The sequence below is a fragment of the Carcharodon carcharias genome (assembly GCF_017639515.1).
Source record: "Carcharodon carcharias isolate sCarCar2 chromosome 37 unlocalized genomic scaffold, sCarCar2.pri SUPER_37_unloc_2, whole genome shotgun sequence".
Classification (NCBI taxonomy): domain Eukaryota; kingdom Metazoa; phylum Chordata; class Chondrichthyes; order Lamniformes; family Lamnidae; genus Carcharodon; species Carcharodon carcharias.
Window position 1 is genome coordinate 1,050,982 of NW_024470767.1, and position 18,843 is coordinate 1,069,824.

At 47.3% G+C, this 18,843-nt stretch overlaps 1 protein-coding gene and 1 long non-coding RNA gene across 4 annotated transcripts; one reads left to right on the forward strand and one right to left on the reverse strand.

Moving 5' to 3' along the window:
* Positions 1-490: 490 nt before the first annotated feature.
* LOC121274698 (cofilin-2-like) lies at positions 491-9,369 on the reverse strand. Its single transcript, XM_041182015.1, has 4 exons — positions 9,118-9,369; positions 3,073-3,383; positions 2,043-2,119; positions 491-1,480 (listed from the first exon to the last, which is right to left on the reverse strand). Exons 1-4 carry the CDS (start codon positions 9,118-9,120, stop codon positions 1,368-1,370), a joined length of 504 nt encoding a protein of 167 aa, XP_041037949.1. The 5' UTR covers positions 9,121-9,369; the 3' UTR covers positions 491-1,367.
* Positions 9,370-10,032: 663 nt separating this feature from the next.
* Positions 10,033-16,188, forward strand: LOC121274699. Of its 3 annotated transcripts, none has more exons than XR_005942283.1 (3): positions 10,033-10,152; positions 13,857-14,059; positions 15,632-16,188. It is a non-coding gene; the product is annotated as an uncharacterized LOC121274699 (long non-coding RNA). The 3 variants fall into 3 exon arrangements; XR_005942284.1 differs by having other exon boundaries at positions 10,065-10,147; XR_005942282.1 differs by lacking the exon at positions 10,033-10,152 and adding an exon at positions 11,750-12,039.
* Positions 16,189-18,843: the final 2,655 nt, after the last annotated feature.

An 18,843-nucleotide genomic window follows, 5' to 3' on the forward strand; every position in this document is an offset into this window, starting at 1 on the left:
CCCTTCCAAGTTTATGAATCTGCCACATGAAGCTTCCTTTCCAGCTCCTCCTTTACAGGTCCTGTATCATTACAGCAACAGAACCTGGTTCACCCAGTACACGACTGAATTAAACAGACTGCCCCAACCTTCTCACTCACATTTAGAACTTGTTTATACAGTATTATTTACAACCTCAGAACATGGTAAAGAATACCTGTGCTGTACCTGTCCTGGGAGTGTTTGATGGGGACAGTGTAGAGGGAACTTTACTGTATCTAACCCCGTGCTGTACCTGTCCTGGGAGTGTTTGATGGGGACAGTGTAGAGGGAGCTTTACTCTATCTAACCCTGTGCTGTACCTGTACTGGGAGTGTTTGATGGGGACAGTGTAGAGGGAGCTTTACTCTGTATCTAACCCTGTGCTGTACCTGTCCTGGGAGGGAGGTAAAAGTTATACGCACATCTCTTCAAGTATAAAACCAAATTACAAATGAAACAGGACACAAAATACCCATAATAAGTTTATTTTGATGGTTAATAATGCTGCTTCCACATTAGTAACTGTCAGGTCCATTATCCTACCCAAATGATTAACCATCTGCAAGATACACTAATGATTCACACTTCTCAATTGGCAGTCCCTAACCCCCCCCAACACAATGAAAATTTGGTCACATGATACATGCAGTGAGATTGAGGTCAGCCCTCAGCACAGGAAATATCTTGTTAAAACATCAGGAATGCTTGCAAAAAAAATGTGAATGACACATGGAATGAACTGCAGAAGAACCAATCAAATCACAGAGGCCCCTGCCCACTTACTGATTTCCATCAGGGAAAGGCATTTGGAATTTTTCAAAAAGGGAGGTGCAGTCTTTAAACAAGTGTGCACCAAAGGTGTATGAAATGAGGCTTGCATGATTAATGATCTAAAAACAATCCAGCCATCTCCATTCCTGAAGCTGAGGGGGCAGCCGCTATTTCATCCAGACTGAAGTCAGAACTCCCAACTACACCACAGATCACACCACAAGGAATCGCTGCGACAAGTTAATTTGGCCATCGGTGTTTAACAAAATCAATACCCATGTTTCCCTCCCCAACTTGCTCCACTTCAAATCCCGGACTTGGCCATGTGAAAAAACAAAGAATAATAATTTGCCATCAAGTCTCGCTACAGACCCTCCTAGCCCCTGATGAACAGCACTGTTTTGTTTGCTCCAGAACTTTCTATTTAGGTCCTGTCAATTACTGGTCCTGATCACAAATAGGTTAAGTAAAAGTCAGATGGGAAGTCAAAGACACATATACAAACGGAAGGTACTCCGCAAGCCAAAAAACCCACAGCACATGACTTAAAAACATGGAAGCTCAATGTACTGGCACTAGATTAGCCTTTGAGATTCAAATGCAACGACACCAGATCCCAGTTTCAATCCCAGTTCACTGCGGTCCAATAACTCTTCAATGGCTGTCACCTGCCACTCATGCTTGACCCCTGCAATGAAACAGATCAGTTTAAGATAAAGCAGCATCTTTGACATGCTCAAATAACACATGATACCCACTCTGCAACCCAACCCCCCCACCCTAAAGGTACCAACTGAGACCTCAATACTCAGGCCAAAGCTGGAAGCTCCTGCGTCAGCAGAATGGAATGGCCAAGCCTCCTCCCCATCTAGTAGCTTAGCAACAAGCCCAGTGCGTTTTAGAAGGATGAGCATTCTGGGAAGTCTTTATTGCCAGCACATGGACCACAAGGCTGAGGGGTTCCATTACAATCCACACAGGTGCCTGCACACTGCATTAAATTCAACTGTCTCTCCCATTGCTCAAAGAATTTCACAACAGTCCATGCCTCAATGGATACTGGGAACGTACTGCAGTCTGAAGTGAGCTGTTATGTTACACACTGGGGAAGCAGGGATCTAGTCGGAGTGTTCCCTCTTCAGCAGTCTCAGGTATTTCAATGACCCAGTGAAGGTTAAAGTCTTTAGGAGCCCACATGATCAAATACTTCAGAATTAACAAGAGCAAACAGAACAGGGAGTGTGCCGTACCAGTGAATTTTTTCCTGATTGCATCCTTGGAACTGGCATAGATCATCTTCCGACTAACACTTGCTCCATCAGGAGCCCTGTTGAGAAAAACAAACTGTTAAAGGCACCTTTAACAAGAGCCTGTGTATCCAGCTTTCCACTTCAATGCATCTATCTTATTCAGCTCAACTACACACTGTGGGAGCGAGTTCCACATTCACCATACTCTCTGGGAGAAGTTTCTACTGAATCCCCCATTGGATTTACTGGTGACTTTATATTGATGGCCCATGTTCTGGCTCCCACCCCACAGCACATTTTAACTCCACCTTCCACATCCCCCCCACCAAATCAACTATTCCTGGATTCACCAGAGAGCAACTCCCAGCTTGCCCAATGATCCAAGCCTAGAAAACACAGCTTCTCAGCACCGTCATTCAGATCAATCAGGACAGGAGGGCAGCAAGAACAACGTCGAGAAACAGACTGGCTCTCAACCAGTTCAACAATGGACAGCTTGGCTGTCAGTCCAATCATCTGGGGCATGTGGCACTGCCAAGCCTGCTGTATATCCGACTTAATGGCAGCTGACTGACCAACACTCTTAACACAAGGGAATCTCAAGTCAATGGCTCCTGGAAACTCATCATGTGAGACAGTCAATGATACAAAAAGAGTTTGAAATTGAATGTTGCTGCTGTAGGTAAATGTGGATTATACCCTTAAGGACTTATATCGTTCACATTTCCCATGCAAACACCGATTCGACTTAAGTGGACTCTATGTGCCAATGACTGTGCAGGAAGTGGTGCCCATCTCTTTCCTCCCAAGTGTGCCCTTCAGTGCCTGAGGGGGTCTCAGTCTCCAAAGTCAAATTTCACAAACTCCTTTTGTATCATTGACTACCTCACATGATGGGAGTTTCCAGGAGCCACAGAGATTTCCTAGTGTTAAGAGTGTAGGGTATTGGTCTTGGTCAGTCAGGTGCCACAGCACCAGGCATGTTTTCCACTATCCTGTGCCATTCAATGATCATGACCAGCTTGCTTACCAATGGATGAAGATCAGCTCTTCCTTCTTGGTCTCTTTTGTCTCAAAGGATGCATCATAGAGAGCATAGCAGCAATCTTCTTTTGGAAGCATATCAATAAAGGCCTGCAGAGGGTCGCAAACTGTTCCGTTCTGAACATCTCCAACCAGAATCTCCTTCCCCTCATGCACAACTATTTTCTCATTGGCATTGTCCAATCTAAACAGGACTGCCTTCTTCCTCTTCTTCATCTCTTCCTGGCTGCATGATTTTCGCACTTTCATATCATTGAAACAGCTGACAACTTCGTCAGAGACTTTAACACCAGATGCCTGGAAAAAGATTTAAAAACACACTTACAGCTTCAGACGTTCACAAGCGTTACTGGAGGTAGAATGCTTGCCCACTAACACAGTATGTGATTGCTGTTCACAGGCAATTTATAACAAGGACGCCAAACAGGATGTTGATAGCTAGCAGACAATTTAGACAGATGACTCAGCATGTGCTGATATGATGCATGTCAATTTGCTACCAGGGAATGCTGACAGAGCCAATACTGGCAGGAGGGTCATTTTCAAAAGTGAATTGGATGAACATCTGAGCACATCCTCCCTGTCCAGCACCCCCCTCAACCTTATTCAATATCTCATTCTTCTAAACTCAACCTTTCCTCATAAGTCCCTTCATCCCAGGAATCAGCTGAGTGAACCTTCTCTCAACTGCAATTATATTCCTCAAGGAGACCAAAACTGCACAGTACTCAACATTGTACAGCTGTAGCAATGCTTCCTTACTTTAATACTCGATTGCTCTTGCTGGACAGCATTCCATTTGACTATTTACTTGCTGTCCTCACATACTAACCTTTCCCACTTCATGTTCAAGGACATCCAGATCCCTCCGCACTGCAGCATTCTGCAGTCCCACATTTAAATATTGTGCTTCTCTGTCCTGTCAAACTGGACCACCTCACAAGGAGGTCTGCAAATGTATCTCCCTCAGCTTGCTTTTCCATCTGTGTCACCAAATTTGCCTACAAGTCAGTCCATTCTCTGAGCCAGAATGTAAACAGTGGAGGTTCCAGCACTGGTCTCCTTATACAAAGATGGATGTAAATGCATTAGAAGCAATTCGGAGGTGGTTTACTAGGCCAATACCAGGAATGGGTGGACTGTCTTATGAGGAAAGCTTGGACAGGTTAGGCTTGTATCCACTGGAGTTTAGAAGAGTAAGAGGAGAGTTGATTGAAACCTTTAAGATCCTGAGGGGTCCTGACAGGGTGGATATGGAGAGGATGTTTCCTCTTGTGGGAGAATCTAGAACTAGGTCACTGTTTAAAAATAAGGGGTCACTTATTTAAAACAGATGAAGAGAAATTTTTTCAGAGGGTGGTGAGTCTCCCAAACTCTTCCTCGAAAGGTGGTGGAAGCAGAGTCTTTGAACACTTTTTTAAGGCAGACGTGGGTAGACTCTTGATTACAAGGGGGTGAAAGGTTATCAGGGGTAGGTGGGAATTGGAGTTGAGGTAACACTCAGATCAGCCATGATCATATTGAAGGCAGAGCAGGCTCGAGCGGCCGAATGGCCTACTCCTCCTAATTCAGTACGTTCATATGATCCCAGTGGCACTCCAATCATTACGGTTTGCCAACCTAAGTGACCTATTCATCCCAAGTTTCCTATTAGTCTACCCTCTATTCATGCTGATATACATCACCCTCAACACCACAATCTCTTTTCTTGTGTAGTAACCTTTCACAAGGTACCTTATCGAATGCATATTTCCCTTCCACAAAGCCACATTGATTCTGCCCGATTGTTTTGATTTTCCAAATGTCCAGCTATGACCTCTTTAGCAGATTCTAGCAGGGTCCCAGTCTGATAAATCTCTTCCGCACCCTCTCCAAGGCATGACCTAACAGTAGAGCACCCAGAATCATTTAATACTAGAGTCTAACTAGTCTTTTATAAAAGGTTTCACTGAACTTGTGTTTTGCTGGACAGCCTTCAGGAAGACAGGGAAAACAGCTGCTTCCAGAGCCACAAGACATCTCCAGTTGTTCAATTGTTGAGATAAACTTCCACAAAAGCAGTCGTTACCCAATTCCTGCCCTAGGCTGCGCAGTAAACCCAGCCCAGTCACACCACACATGTTCACATTCCAGGAGCAACCACTGTATAGCTCTGGAATGCAGTGCTCCCCTGGATGTTATCCAGCAACATAGGAGCTTGAGTCGGCAAGTGGGAACAGGACTGAACACTGCCTGGCTAGACTTGTAAACACCTGCGATATTGCAGATTGCCTGGCGGTGGGGGCAGGCAGAGGAAGAGACGCACAAAGCAGTCAAATGAACACAGTTTGTGGGGGGGAGGGAGAAGAGAGAGAGAGAGAAGGAAAGTAGTCTATTCACCATCATAGCAGATTAAACCCATGCCAAAGTCAAAATGACAGCTAAGTGTCCTGGTTAAACAGATGCTATATACATCAGCCTCTTGAGCAGGCCTGGATTTGGCAGCCATGCTCTGGAATTCCCTCCCTAAACCTCACCACCTCTTACATGGCTTCCCAATAGTGTCCCAATCACCTTTCCAGGAAGTGCCCGGGCCGGCCACCTGAGAAGCTGTAAACGGCAGAAAGGACCGAAAATGGAAGTTAGCCCAAGGAATGTCAGGTCTTGCATTAGGATAGGGTTAAACAAGGCAGGGGACTGTCAATAAACAATGGGATTCTGAGAAGCATAGATAAACAAAGCTTGGAGTGTACATCTACAAATTCCTGGTAGGTGACTGGCCAAGCAGATAAGGTGGCTAAGTAGGCAGAGGCCTACTGTAAAAGCAGGGGCTAGAATTGTATCAAACACTAGTCAGACCACATACAATTCTGGTCACATTACAGGAAGGATGCAATCACACTAGAGAGGGTACAGAGATTTACAAGGCTGTTGCCAGGACTGGAGCATGAGGAAAGATTGGATTGGCTGGGATCAGAGGCTGATAGGAGATACGAATGGATAGCTTGGATAGCGAGGACCCATTTCCCTTAGCAGGGAGGTCAATAACCAGGGTGCACATTTAAAGTAATTGATAGAAGGATTAAGGGAAAGTTGAATATTCTCTCCCCTCCCCTGCCCAGAGGGTGGTGGGGATCTGGAACTCACTGCCTGAGGGGGCAGTAGAGGCAGAAACCTTCACCGAGTTTCAAAAAAAACACTGATTATGGACCAAAAGCTGGAATAGGTTAGATAACCTATTTAACCATCAGTCAGCTACAAGGAGAGTGTGTGGGGCTATAAGATTCCCCTCCTCTTTAGGCGCTAGTTACAGATTTCAGGGATTACACAACTCATTTGCTGCTTTGCAGATTTTACAGAGCACAGACCAATGACAAACACATTGCTGAGTTGCCCTGCACTGTCATCTGGATACCACACTGAGGACAAAGGCTTTGTTCATAAAAATCAAACCTTTCCTTTTTTGCACAAGTAACATGTTACCGGCTGGAACAGAAGCAATCACGAGGCCGGTGAATTAGTGAGCTAGCTTCAAACAAGTTGAACTGAACTGTCTGGGCTGATGATGCACTGTTTTCAGAATGACCTTATTAGGGCAAAGTATTTGACACTTCAGTTACTGGAGTTTCGATTTCACTGGATTTTACAGCCAGCAATTCCACTGTGTGGAGACAAGTGCATCATCGATTATCAGTCGCAGCAGTTACAAACCTCAATGATGTTCTGACTGTAACTAGCATCGTTATCATCATCTAACTGCCACAATCAATTGTTCCATCAGCAGGAACTTGTTTTTAAGCAGCTAGCCAAATCCAAGTGACCCAGAGACATTGCAGAACTAAAGAGGAAACAGCACTTTCACAAGAGCCCAAGTTCCGGGAAAGCATTTATTGAAGGTTTAAGATAGTTAGCAGATTCTTGCCTAATCATATTGAGAACCGTGTTAAACAAGCATCTCAGAGGGATGACAAAGGGTGAGGTCGGCAGAAAGGGGTTCAGGAGGAAAAGCTCCCAGCAACAAAAAAAAATCCCCAGCCAACGAACATCCTGCTTACTCATCACTGAAAGAACCAGAAAGGGCTGCCCCAACAGGCCCTCCAAATTCGCCAACCTTCAGACACAGACCCAGGCTCTGGTACCTACCCAGTCTCCAGCCCAATCATTTGCTCTCACATCCCTGCAGTTCTTCAATCCTGACCCCACCCATGGTACTCACAAAGGGAACTTTTTTTTTCAAAAAACAAGTGCCACAACACAAGACAAGGTTTCATCCACCCCACCCAAACCCTCAAATCTTTCCAAACCCACTTAATCTAAAAAACACCAAACATAAACAGCAACAATGATAGCAAGTCCAGAGAAAGGGTGAGGGATTTTAAGTCAACATGCTACACGTGGTAACCAGACCTGGAAATCAAGCGGGGATCCAGAACCAGGTACACAGACCAGCAACCAGCCTCCATTTTAATCAGGAAAACCTCCCGATTAGAGCCAGCAATGCAACAACACAACACCCAGTTAATGAGAAACCTCTAGGAAATTAAAAAATAAAAACAGCCCAAAATTATCCCCATTCCTTCAGGTGCCAGCAGATCCAATTAGGCACATCTCACAAACGTCCAATTTCCTTTCACCCGTCTCCACTAAGCCAAGAATGTAAACGCAACCCCCCCCCTCCATCAAAAAGCCATTTTAAAATAACGCAGCCTCCACGTTCGACATAGCCCTCGCTCCCAGCGGATGGGGGGGGAGACAATATTCTGAAACAGAAAATTTAATACCACCCAGCAGTTTTTGCAACAGCCAAGACTTTAATCGGTTAAAAACGCACAATTTAAAAATGCACAAAAGACCGGTATCTTCTGCAAAAGGGTTTCAAGATATAAAAATGACGCAAGGCCACTCGACTGGTGATGCTGGGCTGGGAGGGGAATTATGCAACGGCGCCGGGTGTGAAGATTTTTAAATGAAAATCCAGAGGGGCAAACGATTGCTTTGGAAGATTGATCGAAACCTTGAAAACCTCCACCAAGATGGCAAACAGATTGAATGTAAATCTAATTGAAGTCATCCCCAGAGTAACCCAACTGCCCAGCAACACCTTATTAGACATGCAGAAAAAAATAAAAATATGCCCCCCCCCCCACCCCCAGGGGGAGGGGGTGCACGTTTCAATTGCCATTTTATCACAGGGAATTGACATAAAGGGAGGTGCAGTCAGCAGTTTTGGGGCCAGGTAGCAAAACATTTATTTAAAACAACAATAAAAGGCAGTAAATTTTGTGCTTTATAAACTAGTTAACCTTCCCGCGGGGCAAGTAACGGTGCACGGAGTGGGAGAGCGGATTCCGCATCCGCAAACGGGAAGCAAGCGGGTGGCTCAAGGGTGGGGCCGGCAGCCGAAGGAAGAAACACACACACAACCACCACCCGGAGGGAAGGGGAAAAAAAAAACAAAACCGACCGCCGGACCAACAAAAGAAATGAGAGCGGGCGGCGGGAACCGAGAAATTTAACAGCGAAAGACAAAGGGAAATGGAAGGTTGGCCCGGGCTTTAGAAGGCGGCCCGGATGGCGCGCCCGCCCGCACCCCACCCCAGCAGCACCCCCACCCCCACGCTCAAATCCCTGGGTCGCGCATACGCAGTAGCCACCCCCCCACCCTCTCTCTCTCTCTCACATACACAAACCCCGCGCGTCGGGAGGGGAGCGCGTGACCCCAATTCCTCTACCCCCCCCCCCCCACCTTACAAAAATATTTTTGATTGGACGGTCGGTCGCTCCCGCGGGGTTTCCCTCCCTTCTCCCCCACGGGGGTCGTCGCTCCCATATAAAACCCCCCCCCCCACCCTCCTCGCCGCTTCCAACCGTCGGCGCCATTTTAACGGGCGTTCGGAGGGAGAGAGAGAGAGAGAAGCCGCCTCCGTTCAGCCCAACCCCACCCAATCCAGCCCGTTCTGCTCGACAAGAGACACCACGAATTTGAAAACTGAAAAATTGCCCCCCCCTCCCCCAAAAACATTTTAACCGCCCCCCCCCCTCAAATCCTCACCATTGTAGCCCGACTTTTTTGTTAATGCGAGGCTCTCTCGCTCTCCTCCTTCACGCACACGCTGCTCCCGAAGGGCGAATAGGGCTTGGGGAAAAAACAAAACCCGAACACAAAAGGAACTTCTCTCTCTTGGTTTCGGAAGCCTTTCCCCCCCCGCGCTCCGCAACCAACTGAGAGCGAGGGAACCAGAAAGAGAGAGAGAGAGAGAGAGAAAAGGGGGAAGAAACCAAAACGTCGCCTTCCACTCCCCTTTATAAAAAAAAGGAGGTTGGCTGCGCGCGCAGCTTCATTCTCCCCACTCCCCCTCCCTTCCCCGCCCAGGCGGGGCGTGTCGGGGGGCGGGGCCGTGAGGAGGCCACGCCCACCCCCCCCCAACGTTATGTTGTTTTTAAATCCTTCCCCACCCTCCAACCCTAACCCTAACCCTTCCAATTTAATTTCTTCCTCTACACCTCCCCCCCCCCCGAGCCTCTCACTGTGATAAGGTCATTTTTGTTTTTGATTGTTTTCTCCCCCCCCCCCCAAACCCCCTTATGTTTGTTAACCCTGCGCCTACAACTCCCAGGCGGCTTCGCGCGGGTTGCTGGACTACAACTTCCGGCGGGCGTCGCGGAGTGGGGAGTGAAAGCTCCACCCCCTCCTCCCTCTCTCTCTCTCCCCCGCCCTCGCGCAAGCGCCAGGCCTACAACTCCCAGGCCCCCCTCCCTCACCGCGCACGCGCGGGTTGGTGGTTTGGGGGGGGGGGTGGGTGGATTCTGGGAAAGCGAGTCCCTTCGCCCGGGGCCGCCGTGGGCCGAAGCCGGCGAGGAGACTACAACTCCCAGGAAGCCGCGCGAGCGCGCCGAACGGCCTGGGGGGGGGGGGGGGTGTGGGGTGAATTGGCCCCACCCACCCACCCACCCACCCCCTCCTCCTCTCTCCCGTTCCTCTTGTTCTTATAATTCGATTTTTCGCCTGGAATTCGGGATTTTGAGCCGCGAAAACGGAGACCAGAGGCGACGGGGGCCGCCGAGGGAGGGAAAACCGTCGAGTTTGGTGAAAAATGCGCCGAGTTTAATTTTATCTCAGGATTGGAAACGGGTTAAAGTGAAGGCGGCCAATGGCTGCCCTGGGAGAGGAGCTTCTGGCCATATATGGCCAAGAGATTGCAACTGGGATGGCGTGAGCCCAAAATGAACCTGTTACTTCCTTATTAGGAAATCATGCACAGCCATTATTTATATATATATATATATATTGATGTATACAGACAGATAAGAAGCCCAGCGCCCTGGACAGTAATAGGTGATCATCTCTGGGTGATAACATTATCATCTAATCTCATGCCAGGGACCGACCTAGTTCATCACTTCCCTTCATTTTACTACTATTCATATTCCCAACCCTTTCACTCCATATGCACCTGCTGGCCACGACCTCCATCCCTTTGTATATTCATCACAGCTACTGCCTCGCCTCCTCTCACCAAAGCCTTTCCTCCTCTCATCCAAATTCACCCTTTGCCCGGATTGTGCATGGGTCCCCACCCCCAACCACTCATTCCCCCCCACCCTCCTCCTCTCCGTATCGCCCCGGAGAACGTGCAAAAATAAAAAAAAGATTTCTGGAACTGAGAGGGATATAATTCATCAGGCTGACCAGGCTGGGGCTTTTTTGTCCCCTAGAAAAGTGAAGACTTCGGGGGGGGGGGGGGGGAACATACGATATGCCCCTTGACGTTCAACGGCATTACCCTCACTGAATTCCCCCACTATCCACATGCTGCGGGGTTACCATTGACCAGAAACTGAACTGGACCTAGCCATATAAATACTGTGGCTACAAGAGCAGGTCAGAGGCTGGGAATCCTGCAGTGAGTAACTCAACCTCCTGACTCCCCAAAGCCTGTCCACCATCTACAAGGCACAAGTCAGGAGTGGGATGGAATACTCCCCACTCGCCTGGATGAGTGCAGCTCCCACAACGCTCAGGCATGACACCGTCCAGAACAAAGCAGCTTGTTTGATTGGCACCCCATCCACAAACATCCACTCCCTCCACCACCGACACACAGTAGCAGCAGTGTGTACCATCTACAAGATGCACTGCAGGAATTCACCAAGGCTTTCGACAGCACCTTCCAAACCCACAATCACTACCATCTAGAAGGACAAGGGCAGCAGATAGATGGAAACACCATCACCTGGAAGTTCCCCTCCAAGCCGCTCACCGTCCTGACTTGGAAATATATCGACCGTTCCTTCACTGTCGCTGGAACTCCCTCCCTAACAGCGCTGTGGGTGTACCTACACCACATGAACTGCAGCAGCTCAAGAAGGCAGCTCATCACCACCCTCTCAAGGGGCAACAAGGGATGGGCAACAAATGCTGGCCCAGCCAGCGACACCCACATCCCATGAATGAATAAAAAAAGAGCAGAAGTAGGCCATTCGGCCCCTCGAGGCTTCCGCGTCATTCAATAAGATCATGGCTGATCTGTTTGTGTTTCAATTCCTACATTCCCATCGACCCCTGATAACCTTTGATTCCCTTGCCTGACAAGAATCTATCTACCTCTGGCTTAAAAATGTTCAATGACCCCACATCACTGCCTTCTGAGGCAGGGAGTTTCAAAGTCGCACAACCCTCTGAGAGAAAATGATTTCTCCTCATCTCTGTCCTAAAAGAGCAGCCCCTAATTTTAAAAGATTGACCGCAAGTTCTGGACTCACCCACAAGAGGGAGCATCCTTTCCACATCTACCTCGTCAAGACCAAGGACTTGAAAAATGATCGGGTCGTTTCAATGGGGTAGATGTAGAGACCTGACTAGGGGCCATCGATATAAGACAGTCATAAATAATCCAACCAGGAATTCAGGAGAAGCTTTTTCACCCAGAGAGTGGTGAGAATGTGGAACTCGCTCCCATAGGGAGCGGTCGAGGTGAATAGTAATGATACATTTAAGGGGGAAGCTGGATAAACACATGAGGGAGAAAGGAGTAGAAGGATATGGTGATGGGCTATAGGTCCTTGTTACAAACTCGTTCCCTAGCTCCTGACTCCAGCCCTCTCCCTGGCAGATATCTGGGGCTGAACCAGACTCTTCACAATCTTGGTGTTATATTCGACCCCGGGATGAGCTTCTGACCTCATATCTGCACCATCTCAGACTGCTTATATCTACCTCTGCGACTTCACCTTGTCTCTGCTCATCTGCTACTGAAACCCTTATCCATGCATTTTCTACCTCTAGACTTGACAATTCCAATGCACCAAAGCCTCCACCTTTCTCCAAAAAGTGCTGGAAATACTCAGCCGGTCAGGTAGCATCTGTGGAGAGAAGCAGAGTCACGTTCATCAGAATCGTTGGAAAGGTCATTGACCTGACACGTTAACTCCTTTTCTCTCCACAGATGCTGCCTCGCCAGCTGAATATTTCCAGCGCTTTTTCTTTTTGTTTCAGATTTCCAGCATCCGTAGTGTTTTGCTTTTGCCCCACATTTCTGCCTTCCGTAAATTTGGGCTCATCCAAAATTCAAGTCCTGCCCGGGCGTCACCCCTGTGATTCCTGAACTACATTGGCTCCCATTTAAGCAACACGTTAATTTTGAAATTATGACCCTTGTTTCCATATCCTTCCATGGCCATCTTGCCCCCTCCCTATCTCTGTGACCTCCTCCAGCCCTAATATCCGCCGAGATGCCTATACTTCTGGCCTCTTGAGCAACCCTCAGATTACCATTGCTCCATCACTGATGTCTGGAATTCCCTCGATAAACCCCTCCTCCTCCTCCAATTTCTCTCTTTCTCTCTCTCTTTCCTCTAAAATGCTCCAAAAATCTATCGCTTTTGGCCACCAGCCCCCAATATCTACTTATTTGGCTCAGGGTCAAACATTACTTTATAAAACAAAAACAGAATTACCTGGAAAAACTGGCAGCATTGGCGGAGAAGAAAAGAGTTGATGTTTCAAATCCTCATGACCCTTCAACAGAACTGAGTGAATATTAGGAGAGGGGTGAAATATAAGCTGGTTTAAGGTTGGGGGTGGGGTGGTGGGAGAGAAATGGGGGGGGGTGCTGTGGTTGTAGGGACAAGCAAGCAGTGATAGGAGCAGATAATCAAAATATGTCACAGACAAAAGAACACAGAGGTGTTGAAGGTGGTGATATTATCTAAACGAATATGCTAATTAAGAATGGATGGCAGGACACTCAAGGTACAGCTCTAGTGGGGGTGGGGTGGAAAGGCTAATAGGGCATAAAAGATATAGATTTAAAAATAATGGAAATAGGGAAAAGAAAAATCTATATAAATTATTGGAAAAAAACAAAAGGAAGGGGGAAGAAGCAGAAAGGGGGTGGGGATGGAGGAGGGAGTTCAAGATCTAAAGTTGTTGATTTCTATATTCAGTCCGGAAGGCTGTAAAGTGCCTAGTCGGAAGATGAGGTGCTATTCCTCCAGTTTGCGTTGGGCTTTATAACGCTCATGCCGACTGTCTTGGGACATTTTTATTAAGTTAAAGTCCCTACACCACAGAAGGTGGCTATTTGGCCTGTCAAGCCCATGCTGGAGCTATATGGGTGCTATTTAAATACCAGTTGTTGTTGTGGAATGTGATGAAATAGGATGGGAGGAGGCTCATATGGAGCAGGAAGGTTGGCAAAGACCAATTGGGCTGGATGGCCTGTTTCTGTAGGCTTGATGTAAACTATAACTAGACATTTGTCGGACTTAAACTCTTCTTACTGCTCACAGGAAATGAACACGAAATCTACTCCATGGGTCAAGATTCTAACTGATATTTTGGCACACCTTGGGTGCCAACGCAGTGTGAAGACCTCACAGCCGGTGCAGTGACTCATGATTCCTCAATATTGACCTGCTGCCTGTCTCAACCTTTGTCAGTTTTTCTAAACAGTATACAGCGTCCCAGTGTATTTGACTAGCAACCCAGGCAGGTTCGTAATCCCGCTGATGGCAAGTTAATGAACTGTATTAAATAAGTCTGGGAATGTCTGAGGGCACAAGAAGTGATTGAATTAAAAAAGTTTGGATTCGACTCTCTAAACTGTTCCTCTGAATTAGCAGAAAATAAGGCCCAGCCAATTTGTTCCCAGCAAGATCCCACACACAGGAATGGGTTTTTTGTTGGTTGAGAGATAAGTATTGGCAACGACACCAGGAAGGCCTCCCCCCTCTTCTTTACATTCACCGTGATTTACACACAATCTATCGGCCATTCAGCCCTCCTATTCTGCGCCATACTCCTGCTCTCTCCGCATACTCCTTAAAGCCTTTAAAGCCTAGAAACCTGCAACTTTCACAGTTTTTTTTGTATGTGCACTCCCAGGTCTCTCTTATCCCTGCACCCCCTTTAAAGTTGTAACATTTAGATCAAATTGCCTTCTCTCATTCTAACTCTGAACTTGAATCACTTCACACTTCTTGGTGTTAAACTGTACCTGCCGTGTGTCTGCCCACTTCACCTGCCTGCCTCTGTGTTCTGACGTCTGTTACTATCTCCTGTGTCTGTGACATTTCCCAGTTTGAGAACTGTGAAATTATGTCCCGTAAACCAAAGTCCAACTCATATCACAAGAAGCAGTGAACCCAGCACCACTGTATACCTCCCTCCAATCTGAAAAAGCAACCACTCCTCTCCAATCTGCTTTCGCTCCACTTTCATACTTCAGTCAATTTTGCATCCTTCCTGCAACTGTTCCTTTAATCCAACGAGTTTTAAAAATTTGCCAACAAGTCTATTATGAGGTACTTTATTAAATGCCCTTTGAAAATCTCTACTGTACATAACATCAACCACACTGCCCTCGTCGACCTTCTCCATTACTTCACCAAAGAACTCAATTGAGTTTGTCAGTCGCAATTTCTCTTAAACAAACCCATGCTGACTTTGATTTGTTAACTCATATTTTTTGCAAGATCTATCTGTATCCCTATATCCCTTTCCTCCTCTACCTGATTTAGACTCTTATTTTCCAAGGAATACGCAGTCTCCTTATCCCTCCTGCCAAAGTACTTAACAGTATTAGATTTCAATTGCCACTTACATGCAGAATGGACCTTGTCACAGTCCTCCTCATTATTATAACCTTTGAAGGTTGTGAGGTGTCACAACAGTGGGTCATAGCCTCAAATTACTTATGGACATATTGAATTTTTAAGTAAGACTTGTTTTTTAAAAAAGGCCATACAAACAAAATCTGGATGAGACTGTAAAGTAACTGGAAAATTCCTATGCGGATTATACTTGACCAACTAGTCCAGAGAATGGAATGTTGCTCCTAAAAAAATGTCAAGACCTACTTCAGACAGAGACACTTCAAAAGGAAAGATGCAATGCAAAAACCGAACTGTAATCTCCTGTGGTTACCGAGATAATGAAGGTTGATTACCATCTTAGCAGAAACTATCTCCTGTGAGTTATATCCCAGACTGTGGACATGATGTGAGTTGAAAAGAATGCAGTTCTGGGTGAAAGACATGTTTGTTTGTTTTTTTTTCCCTTCCAGGAATACACAAGGAAAGAAAAAGCCAACTGCAACCCTGGTTTCTGTGTGCTAGTATTCCAGGCCTGGTGTGTGAGGGTGCGCTGTGAAGGTCACAGCTTGCAGGTAAAAAAGTCCTCTCTCCACGACTGCTGGAGGCAATCACAAGTCAGCAAAGCCACCGTCAAAAAGGAAACAGGACAACCCCTCTCAGCTAACCTGAAGAACCAAGAATCTCCAAACCAACTGTTCAACTGCCAAAGTCAGTCCACCGGGATCACCCAAATTAACAGCCACAGCGTATGCCTATTTTTTCACCTTTATTTCTGGACTCACTCCTCATTTCTAATCTGTGTGTATGTATTTTGCGTTTTATTATTTTTTTCTCACGTTTTAGTGACTAATAAACTCACTCTTTCTTTGACTCAGAAAGCCTGGCTAAAATTGGCGCCTTTTAAAACATAAATACATCTGGACTAGGAAAAGGTGTCCCCAAGGGAAGGGATCCTTTTCAAATCGACCTTGTTGCCACCAGTCGAGGGGGTCGAATAAAGAAGGAGAGTCCGTTCATCCTTCCTCGCCCGGGGATCATAGCGAAGTGGGGGAAACTCGCCCGGGGACCGGTCACAACAGAGGCATTAGAGAGGGTGCAAAAAAAGATTCACGAGGAAGGTTCCAGGGATGAGGAACTCAAGTTACATAGAGGGATTGAGGGAGTTGGGACTCTTCTCCTCAGGCTGAGAAATTTGATAGAGATGTTCAAAATCATGAGGGGTCTGGGCAGAGTAGGTAGGGAGGAACCATTCCCATTGCCAGAAGGATCGACAACTAGAGGGCACAGATTTTTGGTGATTGGTGAAAGAAGCAACAGCAATATGAGGATAAACATTTTCACCCAGCGAGTGGTTAAGGTCTGGAATGCGCAGCCTGAATGTGTGATAGAGGCAGGTGGAGGCTTTCCAAGAAAATTGGATCACTATCTCAAGAGGAAAAATTTGCAGGGCTACGAGGAAAATGCCGGGGAGCGGGAATAGGGGGCTTGCAGTTGCAGAGGTCCGGAGGGACATGAGGGGCCGAATGGCCTCCTTCTGTGCTACAGCCATTCTCTGATTCTAACTGGAACCCCCCACCCACCCCCCCGCCAATTTGGCGTCATCCGAAATTTTTGAAATTATACTTCTGAATCCAAATTGTTTAGGTAAATAGCGAGCAGTCGTGCTCCCAGCTCACCCATACTTGTAGGGCCACCATCTCCCAGCCTGAGTAACTACTCTTGACCCATTCTCTCTGTTTCCTGCCCTCCAGCCAGCTCACAATCCATTCTGAATCTTGTCCGAACACAACTTCTTCTGGGACCTTAATCCTGATTCCACTGTGTGGCACTGTGTTGAGGGCCTTTTGAAAAAAAAACCATGAGTATTGCATCCTTATCTTGCATCCTTATCAATCCCCTTATCTTAAATTTCCATTGCTTTTTCAAAAAATTCAATACGGTTAGCCAAGTATATGATTTGTTATATTTTCGGTTTCTATATAACCTTCTATCATGACCTTTCCTACCACTGATGTCAAGCTATCTGGCCTGTGGTTTCCTGGACTTGTTCTGTCTCACAATTAAATATAAGAATTGCATTAGGTGGGCTGGTGGGGGGCTGGGATTAACATCTGGTCTGTCCGACAGCTCAGCACTCCCTCAGCACCAGCACTGGGAGTGCCGGCATGGGTTTGATGCAGCAGCCTAAGGCAATGGGCAATTTGAGGGCAGATTTGGGTGTGAGGAATGGTAATAATAAAACAGGCTGGAGGGGAGGGAGGAGACAGAGCTGCAAACAGAAAATAGTTAACAATGAAAAGTGTGTAGAGATAGGGAATGGATTCCTACTGATGACAAAAGGACCATTTGCAAACTGTAGGCTGGCCAAACTCACTGTTTATACGGATCAGAGATGAACACAATGCTGACAGTCTGTTATTTCCTTGTGACACAGCACACAATAAAATCTAAAACTGCCCCGCACAGACACTAGGCATTGGTCAATAGCATGTTTGTTTGAGTAGCTGAAACCCCTGGCCTTCTTTCCCACTCATTGCCCACATATGGGGATCTGAATGTTTACCCCAGATCAGTCTTTCAACTGCCAGTACATGTTAGCCAAGATGCAGCAGGACACATTCCTACCCTCTGGTGTCAGAAGGTTGGGGGTTCCAATATCCACTGCATAGACTTGAGTCTGTAAACCAAGCTGACACTCCCTGGTGCAAGCACTGAGGGAGTGCAGCATCCTCACAGGGTCAGTACTGAGGGAGAGCCGCACTATCAGAGGGTTAGTGCTGAGAGAGTGCCACACTGTCAGAGGGTCAGTGCTGAGGGAACAGCACACTTTGGAGGGTCAGTGCTGAGGGACTGCCGCACTGTCGGAGGGTCAGTACTGAGGGAGCGCCGCACTGTCAGAGGGTCAGTGCTGAGGGAGCGCCGCACTGTCGGAGGGTCAGTGCTGAGGGAGTGCCTCACTGTCGGAGAGTCAATGCTGAGGGATCACTGCACTGTCGGAGGTTCATTGTTGAGGGAGCACTGTATTGTCAGAGGGTCAGTGCTGAGGGAGCACTGTATTGTCAGAAGGTCAGTGCTTAGGGAGCACCACACTGTTGGAGGGTCAGTGCTGAGGGTATGCCGCACTGTTGGAGGGTCAGTGCTGAGGGAGCGCCGCACTATTGGAGGGTCAGCGCTGAGGGAGCGCCGCACTGTCGGAGGGTCAGTACTGAGGGAGCGCCGCACTGTCGGGGGTCAGTACTGAGGGAGTGCTGCACTGTCGGGGGGTCAGTACTGAGGGAGTGCTGCGCTGTCGGAGGGTCAGTACTGAGGGAGTGCTGCACTGTCGGGGAGTCAGTACTGAGGGAGCACCGCACTGTCGGAGGGTCAGTACTGAGGGAGTGCTGCACTGTCGGGGGGTCAGTACTGAGGGAGCACCGTATTGCCAGAGGGTCGGACCGGTAGTGCTGAGGGAGTGACCCAGAGTCACGATTGTCACCAGACTAGATGTTGTTCAGTCTAATGGTTAACTTCTACATTAAACAAGCCTGATGACCTTGTATCTCCTTATATTTGCCGAAATGCTCGGTACTCACAGTTTAAGCAACTTAGCTTAATTTGATTACACAATCTTCTCAATTGCGATAATAAAAGTGCGCTGAGTAAATTCTACTGGCCCCTTGATGGCCATTATAGGTGTGTGCCA